This window comes from Camelina sativa, chromosome 7, assembly GCF_030686135.1.
Source record: "Camelina sativa cultivar CO46 ecotype springtype chromosome 7, ASM3068613v1".
Classification (NCBI taxonomy): Eukaryota; Viridiplantae; Streptophyta; class Magnoliopsida; order Brassicales; family Brassicaceae; genus Camelina; species Camelina sativa.
Window position 1 is genome coordinate 1,427,028 of NC_141886.1, and position 23,583 is coordinate 1,450,610.

A 23,583-nucleotide genomic window follows, 5' to 3' on the forward strand; every position below is an offset into this window, starting at 1 on the left:
GATTCATGTTCAAGAGACCATCCCAATATTTTTCAAACTTACTCCTCATCATCATCGCTTCTGTCTTTAGTAGCACATCACCGTTTGTGCTTAGATTGATCAGATTCCTCTCAATAGTCACAATCTCGTTATAGCAAAAAGTAGAGGTCACTGATTTGGTGGCTGAGAAAGACAAAGTGCAGTTGAAAAATATCTTCAAGAACTTAACTAACCTCTGCACTTGATCCCAATCAGCAAAAGTAGGAGGACCAACACGCTTCTGTCCATTCAACTCAGCTTCATCACCAGTAGTCTCTCCATTTTCTTCAGTCTCCATGAAATAGTCGTTATACAACTTATCTTCGGTCAACATCTTCTCAAAAGCAACCCGAAACTTGACTGCAACTGTCAGCATTAGATAGGTGGAATTCCATCTAGTAGCAACATCAAGACACAAACTACCTCTACCTACATTCCCTGTATCGACCCTCAACAGAAACGACTTCAGTCTATCACCAGATGATCTCACATACTTAATCGCATTTCTGATTGAAACTATACTCCTTTTTGCTTTCGATAAACCATCCCTCACTACCAAGTTGAGGATATGCGCACAACACCGCATATGAAGATACTCACCATTGCTTACTAAAGCATCAGGTCCTCTCATGATCAAAGCATCTGTGAAAACCCTTAGAGCCTTGTCATTCCCCTTAGCGTTATCGACTGTTACTGTGAAGACCTTCTCGATTCCCCATTCTTCTAGACAGGCAACCAAGTGCTCAGCAATTGTATCACCTTTGTGATATGTGACTGGCTTGAAACTAATGATCCTCTTCTGCAACTTCCAATCTCTGTCAATCCAATGAGCCGTTACCACCATATAGCTGCAAGAAGTCGTTGGAGCTACCCAAATATCAGTTGTCATCGTAACTCTCTGCTTCTTACTAAACAACTCCTTCAAAGCTTCTTTGTATCGAAGAAACATAATGTATATATCTGATGTCGCTGTCTTCCTGCAATGGACAGTATACATTGGAAGCATGTTGCTGCACAATCTCCTAAATCCCTCAGACTCCACAAATGCAAACGGCAGCTCATTAAGGACGATCATCTCATTCACAGACCTTCTGAACAAACCTTGATCATACTTGATTGCTGTCATTACACCACTGCTATCACCAGCCAACACATTCTGACTACCACTCTCTTGATGCATCTTGAACAACTTACACCTACTAATATGATTCTTCATTGCACTTGTTCCATGAATCACTGTGTCACATCCTATCTCTTGACCACAGTACCGACAGTTCGCAATAGCATCATCATGTGCTTGCTGAACAAAATGCTCCCAAACCGGAGACCTATGAGCTGGCTTTCTCCTCGGCTGAGTTCGTCTTCTCTTCTCTCCAACTGCAGAAGCTGGCGGACCATCATCAATCTCTTCATGTAGGACGGGGTCGCTATTGTCTTCACCAGAATTATGAGACATCTATTAAGTTACAACAAAGGAAAAAGAATCAAACCAAGAGAACACTATCCTAACAAGTAATAAGTCTCGAACATCAAAGCAAAATAACCAAACCTAGATATCCCTATCATAACAAATACTAACTATCGAACATCAAGAGATTACATATCAATCGAACATCAAAGATAAATAACCAAACCAAGACAACACTATCTCAACAACTAATAACTATCGAACATCAAAGCAAAAGAACCAAACCAAGATAACCCTATCATAACAACTAATAAGTCTCGAACATCAAAGCAAAATAACCAAACCTAGATATCCCTATCATAACAAATACTAACTATCGAACATCAAGAGATTACATATCAATCGAACATCAAAGATAAATAACCAAACCAAGACAACACTATCTCAACAACTAATAACTATCGAACATCAAAGCAAAAGAACCAAACCAAGATAACCCTATCATAACAACTAATAACCCTAGATCTATACAACGAATATAAATCGATTTATCTGTCGCCAATCAAAGACACACAACGAATGAAAGACACACAACAAATCAAACACACACAACAAATCAAAGACACACGACGAATCAAAGACACAACGGATCAAGTAGTTTAACTGTTTATGGCTTAAAGAGAACAAAGATTTCGCCTTATTTTGGTTTGTTTTAAACGAGAACAACTTACCAAAGATTAAGATAGAAGAACTTACACTGGATTGATTGAGAACACGGTTGATCGAGACAAGAACACACAGGATCGAACAGAAAATCGAAGTTCTTCTCTCAGTCGCCGCAAAGACAGAGAGTTTAGATAGATTAGGTTAGATTAGTAGCTAATGAAATAAACCGGATTATTAGCTTAAATAGCTAGGTTTTAATTTCGGGTTTCCGTCGATTATGCCTCTCCGTACCTAACCGATTACATAACCGAAATTCCCTTATAACAATTCCGATCAGAATCCGAAATCAAATAAAACCGAACCGAATTGTCCGAATCTCGGTTCGGTTCGGTTCGGACAATTCGGTTCGGGTCGGATTGCCAGGCCTAATCATGTTCATGCGTCATGTGAGTAACACGGGAGATTGTTGTGCTGATTGAATCTCATCCGTCGACTTTGATTCTAAGGCTGAAAAACAAACGGTTGTGATTCTGTGTCATCGCCCTAATAACCGGATTGGGTAGGTAATGGGCATTATAACATGGGCCTTACTTTAATAAGAGCCCAAAAGCTGAAACGTCTACGTATGCCGTTGCTGGTCCTCGTTTCTAGCGTGAACACGAAGCGGAGATACCCACCCACTTCATTCAAAGATGCAATTAACTCTTGAGTTCGGGTACACTTTTTTACTCGCTCGATTGATTCTTTTCTTAATGGTGCCTGTTCATTCTCGTTGGTCGGGATAGTTCATGAAAATTATATAGTGATTTCGATTATGGTTTCTCTGTTTCAGTACTGATTTATAAAGTAATGATTTTTTTGGATTGGGCGAAATCAGAATTGACATTCCGGTCAGCTCTTGAATCAATTGGTAGTGAATGAGAGATTCCTCTAATTTGGTTTTATCATGAATCATATGTGCTTCTTGAATCTTGATCCTGATCCTGCAGTGGAGGTTTAGAATTGCTCTGTGACTCCATAAAGATTCATAAAGTTAACATCAACTTCCCTAATGAATCAGATATCGTAAGCTTGTTGTCTCTCTCTCTCTTTTGATGATTTTTAAATACCAACAACCAAAGAGTTTCTTCTAAGCCGCTGACTGGTGTCTCTCTCTCTTTTTACACTGTTTTATATATAGTTGACAGTGAAGGATTTGCTTTCATGGGTTCGTACCAATCTGATCAAGGAAAGACCTGAAATGTTCATGAAAGGCGATACTGTGTAACAGCTTCTTTTTTCTTTTTTTTTTTTTCTTCTAGCAAGAACCCTGCAGGTTTAATAACAATAATGGTGTTTTGGGATCCATGATAAAATGCAGGAGGCCTGGAGTTCTCGTGCTGGTTAACGACTGCGACTGGGAGCTTAGCGGCCAGCTCGATACAACATTAGAAGATAAAGATGTTGTAGTCTTCATTTCTACTCTGCACGGTGGATGAAGTATTGAAATTAGCCATCACATCAATCATTCTGCTCTTTTCCAACAACTTGTGAATTGTGATGAACAATATTCCTAACAAAGATCATTGTTGTTTCTGAGTGATATTTTTCAACCACGTCATTTGTAATTGAGGGAATATGAATGATGTTTATGAATCTTTGAAAATCCCTCTACATTCGAAAATATTTTTAGGAGAACAGATTATCTTATTGATTGACAAATCTATTTTACCAACCGTCAATGGAAAAAACTAAAATAATTACATAAAAAATAGAGAGATTTACTTTATACATTTAGGTAATATTACGAGAATCTACAAATCTTCTTTTTATTATTAATATATTTCGGGTATTTTCAAAATATCCAACGTGCCATTGTTTTATGTTACCGGAAAAACGTAATTACAAAAATGATATTGCCACGTCAGATGTCACGTCAGAAATCGCTGACGTGCATTAAATAACTCAGTCATAATGCGTTACAGAGGTAATGACGGCTGAGTTATAGGTATGTTGCGGTTGATTTATGGAAAAAATTTGAGTAAGAGCGGACGGCTGACTTATAGCATAACTCAGCCAAGCGTTACAGCTGACTTATTGAAATCTGGCTGAGTTATGCTATAACTCAGCCGTCCTTACGGCTGAGTTTTCACCCTACGGTTGAGTTGTCAAAATTTTGGCTGAGTTATCACTACAACACGGCTGAATTAACTTTTTCGGGATGGCTGAGTTATGAAAAACGGTTGACTTATGAGATGTAGTTATGGCTGAGTTATGATTAAAAACTATAACTCAGCCGTGATAGGCTGACTTATCGTACAACTCAGTCATTTTACGGCTGACTTAGTAGCAAAAGATAAATTGCTAGAATATTATTCAATTACGGCTGACTTATTAAACGATACGGCTGAGTTATATATTTTCAGTTGATGAAGCGGCTGAATTTGGAAGCCATTTTTTGTTTTTTAATTATTGTAATGTTATTCATGTTGTGACTGAGTTATAATTTGTTTGATGGCTGAGTTATATTTTGGCTGAGTTATAATTTGTTTGATGGCTGACTTGTCACGTCGGACGCATCATCCATGTCAGCATTCCATGTCATCATCTTTCTTTTCTGGAAATACGAAACGTCGTTCCTTCGACTCTTGTTCTTCAACTGGTTAATAAGTGAACTATTTACATGGTTTTTACCTTCTTCTTCACCTTGCTATTCTATTTTTTCTTCAGTTTCTTCTACTTCTTCTTCACTTTCTTTTTCACCTTCTTCCTCACCTTGTTCTTCTACTTTTTCTTCACCTTGTTCTTCATTTTCTTTCATGGATCAAGTTCCGGTAATAGGGTAAAGAAACACAAATATGTATTTAACACTAACGATAGAGCGTGTAGAGTTGTGCAGATAGATGCAGAAACAACACACGACAAGCTTGTGAAGCTTGTTTTTTATGACTACGGATTGAACGCGTTAAGCCATGAGCTAAACACATGTTCTCGATGTAATCAAGTTGGGCACAATGCGAAACTTGTCCAATGTAGTATTATTGTAATACATTTGTTTTATTTTGTGCAATAACTCATGCGTCAAACATTATAACTCAGCCGTCATATTAATCGACGAGACCTTTCGTTTTCCGCTTTCAGATTATTCCTTGTGATCACTCAGCCACAAAGCATTATAACTCAGCTGTCATATGAATTGACGAGACCTTTCGTTTTCCCGTAAATACTATAACTCAGTCGACAAGTAATATAAATCAACTGTTTGTTTTCAGATTATTTCTTGTGATAACTCAACCACAAAATATCATAACTCAGCCGTCATATGATTTGATGAGACCTTTCATTTTCCTGTAACTACTATAACTCAGCCGTTAAGTTTTTTTTTCTTTTGGGTTGTGACTTGGATTATGGAAGATGACGTGTATTTTAATTTGATGATGTTTATTTTTTATTATTTTTTTAATTAAAATCGAAAACATAAATTCAATGGGTACATTGTAATTACATTCATGACACTAAACATTTAAACAATTTTTAGAAAATTATTAGATACGAGGAATAAACCAACTTTTGGAGTACATCTGGATAATTCTTTTTGGGAAAATATGTTGAGGAAATAATATTACCAAGATACATTCTTTGGAATTTCTAGAATATTTATTATTTTATTTTCTAAAAAGGACGATGACTCTCGATTCTATAAATTATAAAATAAATGAAAATAAAAGAGAATGTAAAAGTCTCTAATTATTCTAAAAGGTCCCAAAGGCCAAAATTTTATCGTATTTTTAATACTGTGCGGGGATGTTAATAGATTCTGACGATTTCTAAATGACTTGATATCCAAGTTAACCTAGCAAATGAGTAATCCCTTGTATAAATCTCTCTAGCCTATCGTTGTCGTCGTCTCTTGAGATTCTTGCGAATATGGTTAGTTCTGTCACACTTTATTCTCTCCACTTACATGTTCTGATTTGATTTTGTTTATAGAAGATATATGAATCCTTTTGTGATATTCGGGTCATTGGATCTCTTTTTCCATCACGTAGGGCAGAATATTAGGTTTTAAAACGGAAGTAGCTAAAATATTATATATATTTTTGATATGGAACAGGTTCTTCAAAACGATATCGATCTGCTTAACCCTCCTGCTCAGCTTGAAAAGAGGAAGCATAAGCTCAAGCGTCTTGTTCAGTCTCCAAACTCCTTCTTCATGGTAATGATGATTTGAATCCTTTCTCCTTCTTTAGAACCTATAGAAACAATATATCTCTATGATTAGAATTGCAAGTAAATATGGAGTTTGTGAATTTGATTTTTTCATCAAAATCCCTAGTTTTGATGATCTATCTAGATGGAGTCTGATTATTGATTGGTTTGTCAACCATCTGTTGACTAAGATTTGTAAATTTTCCTAATTACAATAGACACCAAATATCTCTGTTTAGAGTTGGTGTAAATTACAAAATTTTAAGGCATGAACCCTAACTTAGTGTCTTAAGTTTATCAACACACCTTTTTTGTATTCTGACTGTAGTTTATGTTGTTAAGTCTTTGTAAATTAATTTGAAGCCTTTTGCTTCTTTATAGAATCCTGAAAACCAAATCTCTCTGTTTGGAATTCGTTTAGTTCAATTTTTTTATATACTCTCTCTCTCTCTTTATGGACTCTGATAATATTAATGTTGTATGATTTTGACTGTAGTATGTGAGGTGCGAATGCTGCTTCAACGTGTAAGATCTGAAAACAATCTCTCTTCCTTATATATAGATAAAAGAAACTTGACTTATTAATGGGTTTTTTGTGGGTTTATATTATGGCAGCACGACTGTGTTCAGTCACTCACAGACGGTTGTGGTGTGCGGGAAATCCCAGAACGTTCTATGCCAGCCTACTGGAGGAAAGACGAAGCTCTCAGAAGGATGCGCTTTCAGGAAGCTTATTAATTGATCTACAAGGAATAAAGCTTGCTTGTCGTTTACTATATAATGAATCAGATATCATAAAGCTTGCTTGTCGTTTTTTTTTTTTTTTTTTGATGAATTATTATTTTAGATACCGTTTTGTGTGTTTCTCCTCTTGTTACTTTGTTTCATTCATTCTAGTTGATGATTATAATAAATTTGCTTTCATATGGATTATAAAGCTAAAAATGATTCCTAAAAAATCTTATTATTACAAATAATTTTATTTATTTTCTAGCGTGCCTTTCTTTAAAAAATGATGGTTCCTTTTATTTATATAAATTATAAATAATAATAATAATAATAATAATAATAATAATAATAATAATAATAATAAGAACAAAAAAAACCGCTCTGACGGCGACAAAAAGTGCGATTCAAACAGTTACTGATTTTTCCGATAAGTCCTCGCCACGACGACGATGGTTGTTAATTCTTTCACTGGAGAAGTGGGTTTCGTGGTCTTCTATCCCCATAATCCAGTGGTTATCTCCACGAAGCAATCCACGATCCTTTGTGCGCAAATTTCGGTCCAAAACCACTCGATTTGGATCTATAAATTGCCATGGGATTCTTCATCAATTCCACTACCAGTTCACTGTATTCACAACAATTTCTCTTCTCATCACAATTTGAAAACACTCCCTATGGCGGATAACATCTGACGCGCTCTTCAAGACATCGATCTCGGGGCTGATGATGCCCCAATTGTCCTGCCCATTGAAGTTGTTAATCAAGCTACTGTGGCAAATCGATTCATCATCATGGGTAGACCTGTTATTCCTCGACGACAAAACATCCGGTCAATTGTTGCTTCTTTGCCTCGTCTTTGGGGCCAAGGAGGCCTAGTTCATGGGCGTATCGTAGGAAGGAACTGTTTCCAATTTGTTTTCCCCTCGGAGGAATCCATGGAAACTGTTCTTTGAAGAGGCCCCTGGGCCTATGCTGAACGAATGTTGGTCTTGCAGCGATGGACTCCAACGATGAATCTTGCGATGCTAAATTACATTCCTTTCTGGATACAAGTTCGCGGGATCCCACTCCAATTTCTGAACCAGGAAATTGTTGCTCATATTGGTCGCGCTCTGGGTCAACTTATGGATGTCGACTATATAGCTGATGTCGCTGCCCAAGTTGAATATGTTCGTGTGCGTATCAACTGGGACATTCAAGATCCTCTCCGCTTTCAACGTCATTTTCAGTTTACCCCAGGAGTCAATACTCTCCTTCGTTTTCGATATGAACGACTTCGTGGTTTTTGCGAAGTTTGTGGTCTTCTTACACATGACTCTGGTAACTGTCTTGTTCAAAATGGTTTTGATGATGATTCGTCTGATGGAGATAGCGACAATGAGGGTCCCCAGATGCCTCAAGGTCCCTTTCACAATAATGTGGGTGTGCAAATCAGAGAGATCATTGATGCAAAAGATGAGGAGATACCACAGGAAGAAGGACCTGCAGAGAACGATGTTGCAGTCATGGAGGGAGATATTTTTGAGGCTTTAGAGAATCAAGTTCCCCAGAACTTGGGACCAGACATTCTTGTTTCAGCAATAACAATATTACAAAGTGATGTTCTGGGATCGTTGAATGGTATTGATGCTATGGATAAGGATGAAGCTACGGGAATACGCTATGTACAACAGATTACGGGACGTAATCGCAAGCTATCTACAATGCATGGGAATGGGGCCAGCTCTTCAAGGTTGCCACCTCAAACTGATGACGATGAAACTGTGGGCTCAATGGATCCACAACACACATGATGGAGTCGTGGTGGGCCATGAACCACCACTTCCGCCATGAAGACAACCTGCTGGAACTGTCAAGGTTTAGGCAGTGACTTGACAGTTCGACGCCTTAAGGAGATAAACCGTAAATATCTCCCCGACATCATTTGCCTATCAGAGACCAAGCAACAATATGATTTCATTAGAGATAAAGCTTATGAATTAGGATTTCCTTTTTATGTAACAGTCCCACCTTTAGGCCTTAGTGGTGGTTTAGTTATTCTTTGGAAGCCCTCTGTTGATATTTCCATCTTATTTCAATCCCCTAATCTTGTAGATTGCTTGGTTAAAATTAATGAAATCAGTTTCCATTTATCGTTTGTATATGGACACCCGAATCCAAGCCTTAGAAACCATCTTTGGGAACAAACAAAACGGATTGAAGTAGCAAGGATGAACAAACCTTGGATGATCTTAGGAGACTTCAATGAGATATTGGGAAACAATGAAAAACGAGGGGGTAGAACTAGAACAGAAGCTAGTTTTAAGGATTTCCATTGTTTGGTTAGAAGTTGTAATTTTTCAGATCTAAGCTACAATGGAAATAATTTCTCTTGGGCTGGTAAGAGGGGGAACCACTTTCTTTCTTGTTGCTTGGACCGTACAATGGCCACATCAGAATGGCACAACCTCTTCCCGAAGTCACAGACTGAATTTTTGGAGTTTGGTGAATCAGATCATAGACCTTTGATCACCCGAATCTCAGATACAGTTGAGGTACGCAGAGGTTGTTTCAGATATGATGCTCGATTTTTGCATAAATCGGGTTTCAGAAATTCAGTAGTTCAAGGCTGGAATAACGTCGTAAGGAGACAGGGTGATGATATTTCTCTTGCGGACAGAGTTGGTAATTGCAGACGTAGGATATCTCAATGGAAGAGAGGATACAGAACTAATGCAGAGGAAAGAATTCAAGTCATCAGGCATCAATTAGATAAGGCCATTACATCAGGAGCTTCCACACTAATGGAACGAAACCAACTCAAGTGGGATCTTAATCAAGCTTACATAGATGAGGAGATTTTTTTGCAACAAAGAAGCAGAAATGGATGGATGCATGAGGGTGACAGAAACACAAAATTTTTTCACACAGTGACAAAAACCAGGAAAGCACGGAACAAGATGATTTCCATTGTAGACAATGATGGAACTCTACACAATGGTCATAATGTTATCTCGTCAGTCACAATTGAGTACTTCCAAGACCTGTACAAGTCATCTGCTCCTCATGTGTCCTTACAAGAACAAATACTGAGAGACTTTCAACCAAAAGTAACAGAGGCTATAAATGCTGATCTAACACGAGATGTGAGCCATGAGGAAATTAGACAAGCAGTTTTTAACATGGATCCTCACAGAGCTCCGGGACCAGATGGCTTTTCAGCAGCCTTTTATCAGCAGTTTTGGAATGAGGTTAGTCCAGCGGTAATATTGGCATTAGAGATTTTTTTCAATTTAGGGCAGTTGGATCTTTCCCAAAACCACACGAACCTATGCCTTATACCAAAGACTGAATCACCTACATCAATGATGGAGTTCCGACCAATAGCTCTCTGTAATGTCAGCTACAAAATAATTTCAAAGATCTTGGTCAACAGACTAAAGATGCATCTATCAGGCATTATATCAGAGAATCAAGCAGCCTTCATCCCAGGTCGAATGATTACAGATAACAACATCATAGCACACAAAATGTTTCATGCTCTAAAGGTCAGAAAGCGACAGTCCAAATCCTATATGGCCATCAAAACAGACATCACTAAAGCTTATTATAGATTATAATGGAGCTTTTTGAAGCAGGTTATGCAGCATATGGGTTTTGATTACAAATGTATTCAGTGGGTAATGCAATGTGTGACAACAGTTGGATATTCAATCTTGATAAATGGGACACCAAAGGGATCAATAACCCCAAGCAGAGGCATAAGACAAGGTGATCCATTATCACCTTATCTGTTCATACTATGTGCTGAGGTGCTATCACATATGATGAAGCAAGCTGCTTCCAACAGAAGACTTCAAGGCATGAAAGTGAGTGACCATGGTCCAGCAATCACTCACCTACTTTTCGTTGATGACTCTTTGTTTTTCACATTAGCAAACGACAAATCGTGTAAAGCTATAACTGAAGTGCTGAACACATATGAGAAGATATCAGGTCAAGCAGTTAATCTTAGAAAATCATCAATTACTTTTGGAAGTCGAGTTAGAGCACAGATAAAAACCCGCATGCGACATATACTAGGCATCCACAATGAAGGAGGTGGAGGCAAATATCTTGGTCTGCCAAACGAAGTTAAACAAAAAAAGGTTGAGATGTTCAAATACATTACTGATCGGGTCAGAGGTAAAACACAAGGATGGATTAAGAGATACCTATCATTAGGCGGCAAAGAGGTACTACTCAAGTCGATTGCTCTTGCATATCCAGTTTACTCAATGAACATTTTCAAGTTCCCAAAGGAAACATGCGAAGAAATAAACAGCATTATGGCTAAGTACTGGTGGAGTAATGAAGAAAACCGTAATGGAATGCACTGGTTTATTTGGAAGAGGATGGGACTAACTAAGAAAGATGGCGGCATGGGATTCAAAGATGTTGAACAATTCAACTTGGCATTACTAGGAAAGTAAGTCTGGAGGATTATGCAGCACCCACAATGTTTAATGGCGAAGATCCTAAAGAGTAGATATTTCTCAGATACTAATATCCTCAATGCGACTCCAAAACGGAAATCATCCTTTGTTTGGAAATCTCCGCTACAAGGTCGGGATCTCTTGAAACAAGGATTACGATTTGTGATAGGTAATGGTTCGGATATTAATGCGTGGCTAGACACAATGGTTACCATGTCACCCTCCTCGTACACCACAACCAAAGACTGCAAATCCATGACCAAGCCAAATAAAAGACTGGATTCTAGAGAATGGAAGATGATGGAATAAAGCTAAAATTCGAGACTTAGTGGTGGAGTCAGATGTTGATCTCATACTGAATATCAAGCTATGTCCCACAGTGTCTCATGACATCTTAGGATGGCACTATAATCTTGATGGACTCTACACAGTTAAATCAGGGTACTGGTTGACGACTCAACTAAATAGAGATACAGACATACACCCACCACCAAGAAATCCATTGATCAAAGCTAAGATTTGGAAAATTAATATTGCTCCGAAGATAAAACACTTTTTATGGAGACTTCTATCAGGTGCTTTGTCTGTAGGAGATACACTAAAGAGGAGACATATCAGTCGACATTCACAATGTAGACGTTGTTGTCAGGAAGAAGAAACAATACATCATCTCTTTTTCGATTGTTTCTACGCACAACAGGTTTGGCGAGCTTCAGGATTTTCACATCAATGTCTTTTTGATGATCGAGTTACGGTGGAAGAGAAGATAGATATTATACTATCTACTCTACTAAACAAAGAGCACCATCGTTTTACTCAAGTTGCCATTTGGATCCTATGGTGACTATGGAAGAGTAGAAACCATCTAGTGTTCCAACAAAAACACTTGACATGGTATTCGTCCCTGAAGATGGCGAGGAATGATGTTTCAGAATAGGAAACAGGGCAAGAATACATTTGGAGGTTACAGATGAACTACAGCCCTAGACATACAAGTACTCAAGATTTTTCTACAGAGAGATGGAGCAAACCCCTTGCTGACTGGATTAAGTGCAACTATGATGGCTCGTTTTCATCACATAACCACCAAACAAAAGCTGGATGGATATATCGAGATCATGAAGGTATATATATGGGAGCAGGACAATCACATAGATCAACAATGACATCGGCACTTGAAAGTGAACTACAAGCACTGCTCCTTGCAATGCAGAACGCCTGGTCAAGAGGATATCAACGAATCATTTTTGAAGGAGATAACCAGGATATAATAGCTCTTCTGGAAGGTACCTATTGATGTGTTAAACCGACAATATAAATAAAACGATTTTTAATGGGGATGAATCAGAACTGGTCTTTTTATTAACATAGAATTGAAGTAAGGGTTTACAGGAAATGACAATTAGGGAGCTAAGCATAGTTAATACGAAAATAATGCTCCTCTCTCTCTCTAATTGTCCAAAAAGTGGATCCCCTCATGTGACAATGACATCAGGTATTTATAGTGGGCCATTGACCTAGAATTTTTTCTGTCTCTCCCGCAAATGACGATTTTGCCCCTTCAGCCTAACGGGCCAAATCCAAGACTTCAGTCCTAAAACTTCCTAAGATCTTCTGTTTGGACTTCTGTAAATGTTGGGGGCAAAGCCCATATCCAACAGTACCAAACTCAACTTTGGAGTGTACAACTGGCTTCGAGACATAATACACTGGAAAGAAAAATTGAGAGAGGTTTTATTCAAGTGGACATCAAGGAAATCAAATCAACCTGCAGATTTGTTGGCGAAAACACCTATTCCACATAATACTACTTATCATATCCATTTCTATGTTCCAAGCTTCATTGTATCAGCCTTACATTATAACCTCTTACAAGCAAATTAAATCAAAGCAGATATTTAAAAGAAAAAAAAATAATAAATAAAGAAATAAAGAGAAAAGTAAAGACTCTAGTTCAGTCAGAGGCTTCGGAAAAGGTTAAAAAAGACTTGTGGTGGTTTATATATAAAGGCGTTAAAGTAGTAACCCTAGAAATCTCTCTCGCCTGTTGTTGCCGTTGCTGCTATCTTTCGCCGTCGTCTCTTGAGATTCTTGCGAAGATGGTTAGTTCTCCTCTATCTCTCTCTCTCGCACTTGATTCTCTCCATGTTCTACATGTCCCGATTAGATTTTCGAGTCTCGCTAGAGTTTTTTTTTAATGTTTCTCTCCGTTTTTGTGTAAATTCTCGTTTGATCTCTTCTTCTATAACGTAAGGTTGAGTCTAGGATTATGAATACGGAATTAGCTGATAATAAGTTTGGTTAGGTTTTGTCATATCGATTGATTTTGTTTGCTGGGAATAACTTTGATGTGAAAACAGGTTCTCCAAAACGATATCGATCTGCTTAACCCACCAGCTGAGCTTGAGAAGAGGAAGCACAAGCTCAAGCGTCTTGTCCAGTCTCCAAACTCCTTCTTCATGGTAACGATAGTTTTAAACTTCTTCGTAGAACCAAATCTCTATAATTAGAATTGTGAGTTTGGAGTTTTGTGAATTTGATTTTTTTTTTGTTTCTGATAATCCCTTTTTATTGCCTGATTGTTGTTTTTGTTTTTCAACCATTTGTAAATGTCTCCTCTTTTTGAGATTTAAAACCGAACCTCGCTGTTTAGAATAATTGAAGTCAAAGTCTTTTAGGTTTAGCTGTTGTTGTTGTTAAACATTTGGCAATGTGCTTATGTAATTCGAACCCTTTTGCTGCTTTAAACTCCCTCTCTTTTGTTTTGTCTATTTCAATTATGATCTGATTCTCACTTACACCTGCCTGGAGTTTCTTTACCCTCAATGGTCTCTGATTGTTGTTTCTTTACCCTCAAATGGTCTCTGATTGTTGTTTCTTTTGTTGTTTACTTTTAATGTAGGATGTGAAGTGCCAAGGCTGCTTCAACATGTAAGTCCTGGAAACAGTTTTTGCTTTTCATTCTTTTCCTTTGACATTACATAGTTTAAGGAGCACACAAAACTTATTGGGTCTGTTTTTTTTTGGTATCGCAGTACTACAGTCTTCAGTCACTCGCAGACTGTTGTGGTGTGCGGAAACTGCCAGACAATTCTGTGCCAGCCTACAGGAGGAAAGGCGAAGCTCACTGAAGGATGCTCTTTCAGGAAAAAGGGAGATTGATTGAAACAATCCTCAAATCAAATCAAGCCTTGTTACTTTTTCTTTCGTTGTTGTTATGAATGCTTGTTGGTGTTTGGGATTTATCTAGTTTACTACTACTATTGATGTCTGGATTTTATAAAAAGTTTTGGATTTTAAGTTAATTGTTTGAAGAATTAAAAACCTTTACTATTGCATTCTAGAGAACCTACGGGCTCCCAACGCAGAGGCTGATACAAGTAAACTAATGTGAACAGAAGAGATGTCTTTGATAGTTTGGAGTTCAAACTTTGAACATTGAAGTTACATAGTTTACCTTGCTTGTTGGTATACGGTACACACGATCTTAGCGTCTCAAGACTTGGGGAAAAGTTATAAAAGATATAATCAGGAGAAATTTACAAAAATGTTGTGAGGCATGTTTCCAAAAAAAAAGATAGATGTTGACAGTGGGATTTGAACCCACGCCCTTTCGGACCAGAACCTTAATCTGGCGCCTTGGACCAACTCGGCCATATCAACGTTTTGTTATAAAGAATCAACTTTTATTTACTTGACCAAGACACACCTGGACCATTTCTTTTTAAGCCCCACCCCCAACTAGAAAGAGAGCTATAGCTCTTCCTTTCCATCGACCGCCACAGTCACAGTCACAGATCTAAACCCTAACTCTCTGGTCGATACCATGCCTTCCGTGACCACTGGTAAGCTCTCTTATGGGATCTAATCAAATTTGTACTTCTCTCAGTCACAGAGTGGTTAAATACATCTGTTTCCCCGTTTTCTGACTAAACCCTGTTTGCCAGAGACTAAGATAGGGGTCTTCTGGGACGTAGAGGATTGCAAACTCCCTGATGGTCTCCAGCCTCATACGGTATCTAGGAATATCAAATCAGCTCTACAGAGACAGGGTTATGGTGTTAACAATGTGTCAATCAGAGCTTATGGTGAGAAGCAGAACAAGTCCAAGGATGAGTTTCTCCTCGATGATATCATGTTCTTACCCGCTGGAGATGCAAGTGCGAGATGTAAAAGGATGGTGGCTGATATTGATTCATGGGCTTTGAACAATCCTGACTCTAATTTGATGCTGATCTGTCGATGCAACATGGATTTCGCCACTTATCTCAAAGATTTGAAAGCTAGAGACTTTCACATTCTAGGAGCAAAGCCAGAGAACGCACCGCCAAATTGCAGCGACTGCAGAATCACTTTGGACGAGCTTTTCACTCAAGCATGAATTTGGGAAAGCCTATCATCAGATGGAGGAGGAGACCCTATCGCCAGAGCTTAGTCATTTTGGAAACTAACTAACTAGACTTTTTTTTTTTTACCTATGCCTTTTGTTTAAGTTGTTAGTTATTGGAAATGTTTAATCTCGTTTGTGTATTCTCTCCCCTAGGTAAGAAAACCATTAAGTTTGAAGTCAACATATATAGGTTGAACAGAGTCTATGCTTGACCAAAGAGATTTGTGTTTGTGTCTCAGTTTGAACAGAGTCTATGGCTATGCTTTCTAAGTTTCTATGCATAAAGAGCCACCTTTCATTCTTGTTGCTATATCTGCATCTCCCAAGTTCTGAATCCATTGTGCTTACTACTACTACCAATCAAATCATACCTTCTTGAATCTGTTTCATACGGTTTTTGAGTTTATAACAATACATAAATACGATTAGTTTACAAGGTTTAGAGATGTTGTTGTACTTGTAACTGTAACTTGTAACTTGTAACTTGTAACATTAAGACCATATAACCAAAAACACTTACATATACGTATCCAAACACAAAAGAGCCCATTAACTTTGTTGTTATAGAATGCAAATTTAATGTGACCACATATTAAAAGCCCAAACAGAGCCCATTACTCTACAACCTTTTAAGTTTAACAATCGTAACTCAAGTTTGATGGTAATCTCACGAGACAACACGGAGTTCGCCTCTTCTCTCAGTGTTTACGAACAGACCGGTTTCAACATTCTCGTAGCGCAGCCAGAAAAGGGCATCAAAAGATGTCCCGACTGTAGAAAGCCTCTGGAAGAGATTATCACTGACGAATGGCTTTGGGAAAGCCTATCTGCTGGAGGTGATCCTATCACCATAGCCCAAGAGAAGCTGACCTCTTTAATTACTAACTAGTGTTGTCTTAACTAGTAAGTAAGTAGTAGGTTCTGAGTTATTGGAAATCGTTTGTGAATTCTCTCCATTACATTACCACATCATCTGTTTAAACCACCTATGTATGATCCTTAAAGTAAATCAGCTTCTTCTTCTTCTTTTTTTAAATCTCTTAATATACAAATTCAGATTACATCAAATCTGATTAATCTCAAGATTCAGACGTTGTACACTAAGAAAGCCACCAAAACACAAACAAACATATATATATACCCGAGCTTATAAGCTGCTTCCACTTATCATCTTGTTCCTTTTAAGCTTTGAGCATCCGTAGATAATCATCAATAATCGACATGGCAGATGATCGATAGCCCGAGCCAAACAGATTATAATGATTCAAGTAATGATACAGCAAATACAGATTCCTCCTTTTCTCAAATCCCGGTTGTTTTGGTATTACCTTGAGAGAGTCAAAGAAACAATAACAAAAGTTGTGTTAATTTTAAACAAACAAAGCTGCTGGACTTGGTTGATACAATACAGACACTGAGAGATAATGAAGAGTGTGCTGAACCACCTTGAAATAGGCATTGTAGAAAGATTCTCCGAATCCTGCGCACCACGACATTCCAAATTCTGCCTCGTTATGCCCATCTGTGGAGGAATGAGATCAAAACGGTGCTTGAAGATGGTATGTATATCAGTCTAAGAATTTAAGAATGAAAGCTTTATACAGTAACAGGCAGGATCAAGAATGACAGGTTCGCTGTTCTTGTCGTATGCGATATTCCCGCTCCAGAGATCACCATGTAACAAGCACGGTTCTATGACAACATTCTCAAAGAGAGATCCCATGTTCTGTATCAGTGTATGACCTGCTCACATATTTTTTTTTCTAAATGTTACTATAACAATATCTCCTCGCAAAGTTAATAACCACAGAGAAGAGAGAAAGAAACCTTTCTGATAAATTGCAGAGTCACCATACTGATCCCTAGCTAACGTTAGCTGGTAACCCAGTCTCTTCTCACCATAAAACTCAATCCAATCCGATGACCAAGTATTGATCTGAGGGGTACTACATTAGGGACATTGCATCGTTAAGTTTATAAGAGGAGACATAAACTCACTCAAAGGGAATAAGATTTGATAAAAGTAGGACTCATTCCACCTGCCAATAGTGTTGTCAACCTCAAACCCAAAGCCTTTAGAAGATTTGCCGGCTTTATGCATCTCAGCGAGCTTCTTTCCTAATTCAGCCTGATGACTAACAACCATGAAACCCATGAAACTGAAGTTCTTAACATTAGCTCATAGTTTATTAGATTCATCAGTATCACCTGGTAGCCTCTTGATCCACCAAAATTAATAAATTCCATGATGATATAAGATCCACCAGTTGGCAATGCCCCAACCTGTTTAACACTTGTTAAACAAGAATCTATAATCAGAGATATCAGATAAAGATATGTATATCTACTACAAAGTAAAAGAAAGTATAAAACTTGCTTTGTGTGGCTTGGGGACACGGATTGTACTGGTTTCATACATAGCCTCAAGACCAAGAGCCTCTCACTCAAACATGGCAGGTCCAATACTCCTAAAACCAGTGTTTACAAACAAAACGATTGTGAATATCAGAAAAGGTCAAAAGTGATATGCTTAGAAAAATACAATCTTTTTTCACCTGTTGGTTTTAACGAAGAAAGAACCAACATCAGTCTGGTAATGGCTAGCGAGATTAATACATCCACCACCAACAGAACCAATCTTTGTGATCTGAGTAGCTTTCCCTTCAGTAAGTATCCATTGACGAATTGGATCCTCACTCATTGCAGCCACTAAACAAAACCAATGAAACAGGCGAAATTTCACATTTTGATATTAATTCCTTAGTCAGTGAAATTCAAATAGTAAGAACAACCGATAATCCCAAAACCCATCAAACACAGAGAATGAGAATTTGAGTTGGTTAAATAGAAAACGGTAACGAAATTTTCTATTTTGAGAACAGAGAAGATATAAACTTACTAGCAAAATTTATTCTGGGTCGAGAGAAGTTGCAAAGAAGAAGATTTGGTCGAGCAGAGAAGCAAATACTAAGAGACGCCACCGCCATTTTCTTCTTCTTCTTCTCCGGCTTTGGTATTGTTATTTATTTATCTTCATGTGGCCGTTAAACGAAGCTTGTTCCACGATTTTGTTTGGACACAAAGACTATCTTTCATCCTTATCTTGAATAACTTATGATATTAAAAGGGCTTCGAAAGGCCTGGCCCATTAACTTAACGAAACGTTGCGTTTTATCCTTCCTCGATAGGTGTGCCACGTGTGTGTCGCACGCGTGTAGGGGTATAATCAAATGTATGAGGCTTGTGGTGTACACGGTACGTTTAACACGATCGAACGGTCAGAAATTAAACGATCACGAGATTAGATCGATGATTAAAACGGTCCGTTTTGTTTTATTTATAAAGAGAAACAAAAAAACATAATAATAATAAGAGATGACCAAACACGTTTTTAATCGTAAGTTTCTTTCTATCTCCGATGACGCAAAACGAGGAAGAAAAAAAGACATTATAAGTAAGAGAAGAGAAGAGAAGAGCTTCACCATGTTCCAAAAACTAAAAGCACTAAATTTCGGATCCCCTTTCCTTTAAAGTTCGATATCTTCTTTCTCTGTTTTGTTGTGTCTTTGAACGCTCAATTTTTATAACTCTCTCTCTCTCTCTCTCTCTCTCTCTCTCTCTCTCTCTCTCCGGGGTCGTCTTCCTAGGGAGATCATATAGGTAACAAAATGAAATCCCAATTTCTGTTATATTTTTTCGCATGCCTTATATAGATTTGACCTTCTCTTCATTTCGTAAACTTGCTAATTGCATTTCTTTGGGTTTAATCTTTGTGGTTTCTGATGAAGTTTTTTTCGTGGCTTTGCAAAAATTTTAATTAAAAGGGTGAAGTTTTGTTATTGTAGTAGGATCATATACTAGTCTCTCTGTTATGGACTCTGTTTCTTGAATTTGTTTCATAGTTTAGTTTGAGCAGCTCATGTAAAAGTGTATTGAATCTTGGCTTTTGTGTTGTTTGGCAGAGAAAGCATGACTACATTAGATTTGTCCAGAGCCGAGCTTGCTCTTATAGTCCTCTATTTGAACAAAGCTGAAGCTAGAGATAAGATATGCAGAGCTATACAGTATGGTTCCAAATTCTTGAGTGGTGGGCAACCTGGTACTGCTCAAACTGTTGACAAAAACACCAGCTTGGCTAGAAAAGTTTTCCGTCTTTTCAAGGTCAGTCCCCTATCGTTTTAGATTTGGAATTGGCTTCATTGTTTCTACCTTCTTGTGTTTGATTTCTGATTAGAAACATGGTTTCAAAATGTGCAGTTTGTCAATGATTCTCACGGTCTTATCAGTCCTGTGCCTAAAGGAACTCCGCTTCCTCTTGTCTTACTTGGGAAGGTGCCAAAGATATGTTGTATTTTTTTACAACATTTTGTTCATGTCTTGATTTTTGATTCAGTCTTTTAACTTTTTTTTTTTGTTTGTTGGTTGACAATTTCAGTCCAAGAACGCTCTGGTGTCGACCTTCTTGTTTCTTGATCAAATCGTCTGGCTTGGTAGATCAGGCATATATAAGGTTAGATAAGCCATATTGGTAAGTTTTTGATGTTTGATTTAACTCTTGAATGTGTGACTAATGATTATCGTTCAATGGAATCTTAGAACAAAGAACGAGTCGAATTGCTTGGACGTATATCACTTTTCTGCTGGCTTGGATCATCAGTTTGTACAACTGCAGTCGAGGTTTTTGTTAATCTCCTCTTTCTTGACATTTTGATTTTCCCACGTATAAACATAAATTCGATCTTGATCTTCTCATGTGTGTACCAGATCGGTGAGCTTGGAAGGCTCTCTTCATCTATGAAGAAGATGGAAAAGGAACTCAAAGATGATGAAAAGCATCATGTAGGAACCCTCCTCTGTAAACTCTTTCATCTTTCTTCTTCTATTATTTATAAAAACTCATTCCCTTTATAAAACAAACGCAGGATGAGCTGTATCGTGCTAAGCTTCAGAAATCAAAAGACAGAACTCTAGCATTGATCAAATCAAGCATGGACTTTGTTGTAGCCATTGGTCTGCTTCAGTTAGCTCCGAAGACGATTACTCCTCGTGTCACTGGCGCTTTAGGGTTTACCACCTCGCTTATCTCTTGTTATCAGGTAAGCTTTTTCTTCCTTTCCGTAAACCCACTTCCAAGTTCACATCTTTCTAGACCGATATCTATAAAAATTTCTTTCTTTGGTTAACCACACAGTTGCTTCCTTCGCGTCCCAAGTTCAAGGCACCTTGAAGCAAGAAGAAGCTTCTTCTCTAGGCCGTCAGAATAATTGTTTCATATTTATGTGTAAACCTGCTGTGTTCTGGTAATCTCAGGCTGTTGTTCCTTTGAATGAATTTGCTTTGCAAGAATAATGATAACTCTTAAAATAAGATTGAATATGATACTTCTTTAAGATTCTAGAATAGAGAAATTTGTGTTTCTTTCTGATGTTGAACAAGACTCTGTTCTCTACATAGTAGAACTAGATGCATTCTATATGTTCAATGGGGGGGGGGGGGGGGGGGGGGGAATGTATTTACAATCACGACCACTTTGTAACTACAGATTCTCTCACCCTTTACAACAATCTCACTCTATATCTACAAAACTATTCTGATCCAGTGACTTCTTTTACATATTCTTTAGGTAGTACAAAAACAGAGTCTATGCATAGACCACCTTTAGTGTGAGTACAATCGATTTGAGTCATGGAGAATTTGATGCCTGTTGATATATCCGGGTTTGTCACTTTAAAATCTCCGACGTGATAGTGACTCCAGTTCCCAGGGTTGTTGTTCAGATAACACTGTGAAACAGCTTGTTGGTTGTCTGAAGTGGCGAGCTGAAACCTAACAGGTTTGATGTCCCAACCATGAATGTGTTCTGAGTTGCAGATTCTCCTTCCAAGCCTCTTTGATGTTTTACCGAGCTGGATACGGAAGAAGAGACTGTATGTTCCAGACGGAAACTGGATCTCAAACTCTCCTCCTACTTCAAACCACCATATCTGTTGAACATATGCAACTGACTGAAACCTGCATATATACACATATCGGAAGAGATTATTACTCACTGATCACAAGTAATTCAAGACAACAATACAAGGGTCAATTCAAGAAAAGAAGATGGTCAAACTGATGAAAGTACATCTTTGATCGTAAAGTTTGAAATAACCTGGATTCATCTGTTGGGAGATGACTCCAGTATCTCCGATCATCAATTCCAGTAATCCTTAGTGACTTTGAAGAAATAGATAAACAAAGACGACCCGTGTTCTTATCTATCCACAATTCCTGCTCAAACATTAAAAAAAAAAAAAAAAAATTGAAAGTTAGAAACTTTGTTTTTCTCAAACATGTAAAGAGAGAGAGAGAGAGAGATTGAGAGTTGTTGTTGCAACGGGGACGAAATTTCGAACCTTTGTGCCACTGTCGAAGAGATTAGGCCGGCTAAGCTTGGCATAAAGATCTTTCTTTAGTAACTTCCTCAGAGTAATTTCATCAAACACCTTCTGTGCAATAACTCGATAATTCGAAGGCAGCTTTAGTTCCCATATGAAATCAGCTGAAGAAGCGCGACGGAACACCCTGCTGAGACGAGCAAGCCTGCAAATCTCCGGTGGATCAAGCCGCGTCATAATCAACGCAACACAGTTCTCCGGTATATCCACCAATCTGGGTTTTCTCGAGTAAACGTCATCGTTCCGATCAAACTCCGGGAACCCACCTGAGATATTCGCGCCCATAATCACGCCCCAAAACAAACGAAGAAACAAACCCTTAAATTTGCATGGCCGCGGAGAATCGAGAGAACTTAGTTCATATGACAGGACTTTTAAACCAATCGATCGACGAAAACTCAAAAATAAAAACACACAAAAAAAGGAAGCTTTTTTTTTATTTTTGTTTGGGTTTTGTTATTAACTGCTTTTTATACGATTATGAACATATACGAAGGAGGATACAAAATACGAAAGGAAACTTTTATTATATAGAAGAAGATTAATTTTAATTTTCACAGTATGTATGGTTTTGTGGAAATAATATTCAAAGGTCAATTCTCCTGAGCCTAAACAATTTATATATGGTGTACTATACGTATCTACTTCATCTGAAGATGTATGTATGTATCTACATGATCCGGTTTAGGTCGATCGGGTCGGGTCAGATTCAGATAAAGTGATTGTAAGTTGGCCACTTGGCCTAATACTTTTGGTTAAAAGTGCATTACACCGCGTTATAGTCAATTAACGTGGGGTTTGGGGATTTTTAACCGAAACACCTGGCCAAGTCTTTTTTTGTCTAAGGTGTGGATTTAGTTTTTTACATTTTTTTAGATGGCTGGCTATATAAACCTATTATTAAATAGTAAACTTTATACAGTGTTCAATTGAATATTATAATTTGGTGAATCTTATTCATACATTGTTTGTCGACGACTCGAGCCCACTTTATCCATTTTTGTTTGTTGTTTATTTGATAAAGAAGAAAGTATATATACTGGCTGCGATCGATCGTGAGCATCTTGTAACGGTGGAACTCGAGTGATTATAATTGAATTTATAGATATAGGTAGTGACTTAGTGGATTACAAATGTTGTCCTGAGAAATAAATTTCACTTTCCAAAATGAATTATTGTAATTAGCTAAGTAATTGTTTAAACTAAACTCTAATATAATATTGAAGAACGTTCTACTTTTCGTCCGTCGGTAATTAAAGAAAACTAAAATTATTAGATATCACATGCAGTGCA

The 23,583-nt window shown here is 37.8% G+C and overlaps 7 protein-coding genes, 1 non-coding gene and 1 pseudogene across 9 annotated transcripts; 6 read left to right on the plus strand and 3 right to left on the minus strand.

Moving 5' to 3' along the window:
* Positions 1 to 2,716: 2,716 nt before the first annotated feature.
* LOC104699798 (ubiquitin-related modifier 1 homolog 2) lies at positions 2,717 to 3,737 on the plus strand. Its single transcript, XM_010415190.3, has 4 exons — positions 2,717 to 2,807; positions 3,082 to 3,157; positions 3,273 to 3,355; positions 3,453 to 3,737. The coding sequence occupies exons 1-4, from the start codon at positions 2,785 to 2,787 to the stop codon at positions 3,568 to 3,570; spliced, it is 300 nt and encodes a 99-aa protein (XP_010413492.1). The 5' UTR covers positions 2,717 to 2,784; the 3' UTR covers positions 3,571 to 3,737.
* Positions 3,738 to 6,176: 2,439 nt separating this feature from the next.
* Positions 6,177 to 7,206, plus strand: LOC104704165 (small ribosomal subunit protein eS27z-like). The gene is made up of 3 exons (XM_010420297.2): positions 6,177 to 6,287; positions 6,777 to 6,805; positions 6,896 to 7,206. Exons 1-3 carry the CDS (start codon positions 6,177 to 6,179, stop codon positions 7,020 to 7,022), a joined length of 267 nt encoding a protein of 88 aa, XP_010418599.1. The 3' UTR covers positions 7,023 to 7,206.
* A 477-nt stretch (positions 7,207 to 7,683) lies between these two features.
* Positions 7,684 to 8,802, plus strand: LOC147940725 (uncharacterized; annotated as a pseudogene).
* A 4,431-nt stretch (positions 8,803 to 13,233) lies between these two features.
* LOC104699799 (small ribosomal subunit protein eS27y) lies at positions 13,234 to 14,787 on the plus strand. The gene is made up of 4 exons (XM_010415191.3): positions 13,234 to 13,565; positions 13,824 to 13,925; positions 14,366 to 14,394; positions 14,499 to 14,787. The coding sequence occupies exons 1-4, from the start codon at positions 13,563 to 13,565 to the stop codon at positions 14,623 to 14,625; spliced, it is 261 nt and encodes an 86-aa protein (XP_010413493.1). The 5' UTR covers positions 13,234 to 13,562; the 3' UTR covers positions 14,626 to 14,787.
* Positions 14,788 to 15,045: 258 nt separating this feature from the next.
* TRNAL-AAG (transfer RNA leucine (anticodon AAG)) lies at positions 15,046 to 15,126 on the minus strand. Its single transcript has one exon. It is a non-coding gene; the product is annotated as a tRNA-Leu (tRNA).
* On the plus strand, positions 15,121 to 16,163 carry LOC104699800 (uncharacterized). The gene is made up of 2 exons (XM_010415192.3): positions 15,121 to 15,308; positions 15,411 to 16,163. Exons 1-2 carry the CDS (start codon positions 15,290 to 15,292, stop codon positions 15,842 to 15,844), a joined length of 453 nt encoding a protein of 150 aa, XP_010413494.3. The 5' UTR covers positions 15,121 to 15,289; the 3' UTR covers positions 15,845 to 16,163.
* A 689-nt stretch (positions 16,164 to 16,852) lies between these two features.
* On the minus strand, positions 16,853 to 18,913 carry LOC104699801 (protein-ribulosamine 3-kinase, chloroplastic). The gene is given in 8 exon segments (XM_087456359.1): positions 16,853 to 17,375; positions 17,456 to 17,596; positions 17,681 to 17,799; positions 17,893 to 17,981; positions 18,062 to 18,136; positions 18,231 to 18,321; positions 18,409 to 18,562; positions 18,753 to 18,913. Coding segments are annotated over 8 exon segments (1,098 nt in total). The 5' UTR covers positions 18,841 to 18,913; the 3' UTR covers positions 16,853 to 17,034.
* Positions 18,914 to 19,199: 286 nt separating this feature from the next.
* On the plus strand, positions 19,200 to 21,255 carry LOC104699802 (peroxisomal membrane protein 11E). The gene is made up of 8 exons (XM_010415194.3): positions 19,200 to 19,513; positions 19,816 to 20,014; positions 20,111 to 20,185; positions 20,289 to 20,363; positions 20,450 to 20,530; positions 20,618 to 20,692; positions 20,776 to 20,949; positions 21,045 to 21,255. Exons 2-8 carry the CDS (start codon positions 19,823 to 19,825, stop codon positions 21,078 to 21,080), a joined length of 708 nt encoding a protein of 235 aa, XP_010413496.2. The 5' UTR covers positions 19,200 to 19,513; positions 19,816 to 19,822; the 3' UTR covers positions 21,081 to 21,255.
* Positions 21,256 to 21,304: 49 nt separating this feature from the next.
* On the minus strand, positions 21,305 to 22,927 carry LOC104699803 (F-box protein PP2-A13). Of its 2 annotated transcripts, none has more exons than XM_010415196.3 (3): positions 22,249 to 22,927; positions 22,005 to 22,123; positions 21,305 to 21,865 (listed from the first exon to the last, which is right to left on the minus strand). In XM_010415196.3, exons 1-3 carry the CDS (start codon positions 22,573 to 22,575, stop codon positions 21,439 to 21,441), a joined length of 873 nt encoding a protein of 290 aa, XP_010413498.2. In that variant the 5' UTR covers positions 22,576 to 22,927; the 3' UTR covers positions 21,305 to 21,438. The 2 variants fall into 2 exon arrangements, with proteins under 2 accessions (XP_010413498.2, XP_010413497.2); XM_010415195.3 differs by having other exon boundaries at positions 21,978 to 22,123; positions 22,249 to 22,878.
* Positions 22,928 to 23,583: the final 656 nt, after the last annotated feature.